General features: G+C 39.6%; 1 protein-coding gene across 1 annotated transcript; it reads right to left on the bottom strand.

Annotated features, from left to right (window-relative positions):
* Window positions 1-493: 493 nt before the first annotated feature.
* On the bottom strand, window positions 494-3,715 carry LOC119665996. Its single transcript, XM_038075258.1, has one exon. It carries the CDS (start codon window positions 3,713-3,715, stop codon window positions 494-496), a length of 3,222 nt encoding a protein of 1,073 aa, XP_037931186.1.
* Between the last annotated feature and the right edge of the window lie 452 nt (window positions 3,716-4,167).

Genomic DNA, 4,167 nt, shown 5'->3' with positions numbered 1-4,167 from the left:
GTTCTGAATTGATCCAATGCAATGTTATCTCAGAATCAGTCAACATATATATCGGATGATGTTCATATTCCAAATCCTTTCTTACCTTTACTACCAATTGTGCTCCTAGTAAAGCCGCACATAACTCAAATCTTGGTATTGTCTGCGTTTTTAGTGGAGCGACGCGTGATTTTGAACAAAGTAACTGAACTGAGATAGTTCGATCAGTCATTTCGGCTCTGATGTAAATGGCAGCTCCATAGGCCCTTTCGGAGGCATCAGTAAATACATGAATCTGAGTATTCCTTGGTTGTTTATGATGAAATATATGTCGTGGAATCTTCACATTGTTTATTTCACATAAGCTCTGACGAAAATGGGTCCATTGAGTATGCATTTCAGCAGGCAGAGCTTCATCCCACGAAAGTTTTAACTGCCACAATCTTTGAACAAATATTTTCGCCTTCACTACTACGGGAGCCATTAATCCCAGTGGATCAAAAATGTGCGCCAACTAGGAACTTACGGTCCTCTTTGTTATTTTGCTGTGTATAGGTCCGTTAGTTTTTATTGAAAACTGATCAGATTTTGGTAGCCAGATAAGGCCTAGAGTTTTTACTGTCTTATGTGACTCACTGCTGACATCGAGATCAACTTCTTGATCTTCTGGAGCGAGTCCTTGAAGTAATTGGGCATTATTTGCGCACCACTTGCGAGGTTTGAAACCAGCTGTCGCCAATATTTTAATAAGTTGATCCTTTGTTGCAATTGCCTCCATGAGACTGTCTGAGCCACTTAAACCGTCATCGACATAAAAATCCTTGCTGAGTGTAGCGGAACCAAGCGGAAATTTAACGGCATGCTCTCTGGCCAGGGTTTGTAGACAGTTAGTTGCCAGATACGGCGCTGCTCTTGTGCCATACGTTACCGTTTTTAATATGTAATAGCACAAGTTTTCTTCTGGTGACTCTCGCCAGATAATGATTTGAAGATATTCATCTCTTGGATCAATTAGTATCTGCCGATACATCTTTTCAATATCTGTTTTAAAAACGAAGCGTGGTTTCCTGAAACGCAGTAAAATGGATGAGAGTTCGTTCTGCACGACTGGACCATTATGCATAATATCATTGAGTGAGACTCCGGTTGATGTTCTTGCAGATGCATCAAACACCACTCGAAGCTTTGTTGTAGTACTATCTGCCTTGATTACACAATGATGTGGCAAAATGTAATGTGGATGCATTATATCATCCTGATTGATTTTTTCCATGTGGCCGAGATGCTCGTACTCTCGCATGAAGTCAACGTACATCTTCTTTAGTTCAGAATTCTTCAACAGCCGACGTTCAAGACTAAAAAACCGATTCATCGACATCTGCATGGATTCACCAAGAACAGTTGTATCCTCCTTAAATGGTAGTTTCACGACAAATCGCCCTTCATGATTGTGGTGAGTGTTTTGAGCAAAAGATTCTTCACATTTCTTCTCTGCATCAGTGAATTTGTCATCCGTTTGATTGATTTCCTCCAATTGCCAGAATTTAGTAAGTATATTATCCAATGCTTCGTCGTCAGCTTCGCTGCACATGCCACAGGTAAGTAACTTTTGATTACCGTTGCTAACTTTGCCACTGCATATCCATCCGAAAACCGTGTTCTGAAGTGCAGGTAGACCCTCACCTATTTTGATTTGACCAATCGATAAAAAGCTGTGATAGAATTCTGCTCCAATTAATAAGTCAATTTGATTTGGATTCGCGAAGTCTGGATCAGCCAATTTTATATTCTGAGGAATTGACCAACCAGAAGTGTCCAGACACTGTGTTGGTTGGGCTGAGATAATTCGAGGCATCACGAATGCGTTGATTTTTACATTGAAATCATTAATTCGAGACTGAATTTTTGTTGTCACACTGTATTTTGTGTCCCTTTTGCTTCTACCAATTCCTTCTATCCATAACGGTGATGAGTGTAACTGCAATTTTAATTTTCTTGCCAGTTTTTCTGTGATTAAGTTTATTTGTGATCCAGAATCGAGTATTGCTCTGCACTCGATGAAATCACCATCAAACGTAGCTATTTTCATATTAACTGTACTAAGAAGAACGTATCCCTTATTTTGTGTTAATGCTGTGATTACAGTAGAAGGTTGATGACCGGGTTTCTCAACCAATGAATCTGATTTGACATTGATCGATTTGTGTGTTGTCTTGGAAGACTCTGATAAGTGCAACAACGAATTGTGGTTCTTGCTGCACTTGTTGCACCGGGAACTTTTGCATTCTGCTGCCCTATGGCCTGTACGTAAGCAGTTCAAGCACAGTCTAAGTTTTTGTACTGTCTTGATACGACCTTGTGGTGTTGATTGCAAGAATGTTTTGCAATAATATATCGGATGTGATCCATTATTACAGATCTTACAGGTTGATATATTTGCCTTTCCCATCGTTGTGGCAAGGGTTTTTGCTAAGCATGGCTTCTCCCTATGGCCAATCGCCTCTAAGGACTGGAATCGTGATTCCAGGAAAATCATGAACTCCTTAATCGACTGAATCTCTCTTGGATGAGTCAGCGACTGTTCATACAAAATGCGAGTCTGCTTATCTAGTTTGAGGAGCAAACTATGAAGCAGTAACGGCGACCACGAATCAGTTTCGAGTCCCACATTCTTCAGTGCCAGCAATCCTTCAAAAGTAACATCATGGAGTGTCCTTATTTCTGTCGCTGAAGGATTGGTTGATATTATTGGTTGATTTAGAATTCTTTGAATGATTGTTGCTACAATAATTCTTTTGTTGTGATATCGTTCTTGTAGCAAATTCCATGCCGTTTGATAATTCTCGTTGGTTATTGACAGGTGTCGGACTAAGCCTTCTGCTTCTCCTGTTAAACTACCTTTGAGATACCACATTTTCTGAGCGTTAGAAAGCTGCTGCTTGTGAATCATTTCGGTGAACAAATCATAGAATTGACACCACTTCAAATAATCGCCATCGAATTTTGGTATTGTTACCTTAGGCAGTGATACACCAGCGCTGTCTGGTTTACTGCTTCCTTGTTGTGATTGTTCATCATTTGCTTTCTTTGAAGCTAACGAAATTAAAGTTGACTGAACCAATTCTTCCATTTCGAGGTACTCATCGAGTTTATATCCCACTGTAGTCGGATTGTTGGTGTACTCCCAAATTTCAAAATTAATGGCTTCAATCTCGTTCCATAGCTTCTCAATTCTTGCCATATTCACTTCATAAAAGGATTTCATCTGAACGCCTGTTTGACGATTGATGCCTGCTATGAGTCGCTTCAGTGATACACAAATTGCACCTTGCTTGTGTATCATTCGTGTTATACTCGTGCTATATTGTCCTTCCCTCGGTGACGGCATCGGTTGACGTGCTGTCGTTGCTGACTCCTTTGAGGAAGGTGTTGGAGGTATTTTGGTTGATAATTCATTTTCGAAAATCTGCTCATATTTTTCAAATAATTCTTTGATTTCTTGAAAGTAGTTGCTGGTAAAATATGCAACGCTCGTATCCAAATCTGGCAAATTCCTGATTTGTGTGTCGTTATGGTCAAATTGTTCCCATAATTCGTTGAGTCGCCTAATACGCTCTTCATAGTAGCGAGGGGATGTCTTCCTCTCTTTTGAGTCCTTTTTGAAGTTAGTGATCAGTTGTTGGATTTGTTTTCCCAATTCTGCTTGTTTGGCAATCAATTCTGCCATGACTTCCATGGTTGTAAATACAGCAATAATACCCTTCTGAGCAGGTTCACTGGATTGATGATAACGTGGTCCTTCTGAGCAGGTTCACTGGATTGATGAAAACGTGATCCTTACGGTGAATCACGTCGGGGTCACCAAAAATGTTCAATAAGGCGTTTCTTATTGAAACTGAATCGACACTTGAATCGATTCAGTGTTACTTATGGTTAGGAATCTGGCACTTGAACCAGTTCCTATTGCAAGGTCTGAATTTGGCACTTAAACCAACTTCAGGTGGATTCAAACAATAACAATATTTTTTGAGCAACTAGGCACTTGAACCTATTTGCAATTGAGTTTTAATAAGCACTTGAACTAATTAAAACGCAAGGGCTGTTCTGTATTGAATGAATGAATTTATTACAAAATATTGTGTTTTTATACAAAATGCTTAACACTAAGCTTATGGTAAAAGAGCAAAT

This window comes from Teleopsis dalmanni, chromosome 1 (genome assembly GCF_002237135.1).
Source record: "Teleopsis dalmanni isolate 2A chromosome 1, ASM223713v2, whole genome shotgun sequence".
NCBI classification, from domain to species: Eukaryota; Metazoa; Arthropoda; class Insecta; order Diptera; family Diopsidae; genus Teleopsis; species Teleopsis dalmanni.
The sequence above is the reverse complement of the archived record's forward strand: the minus strand, read 5'-3'. Positions and strand labels throughout refer to the sequence as shown.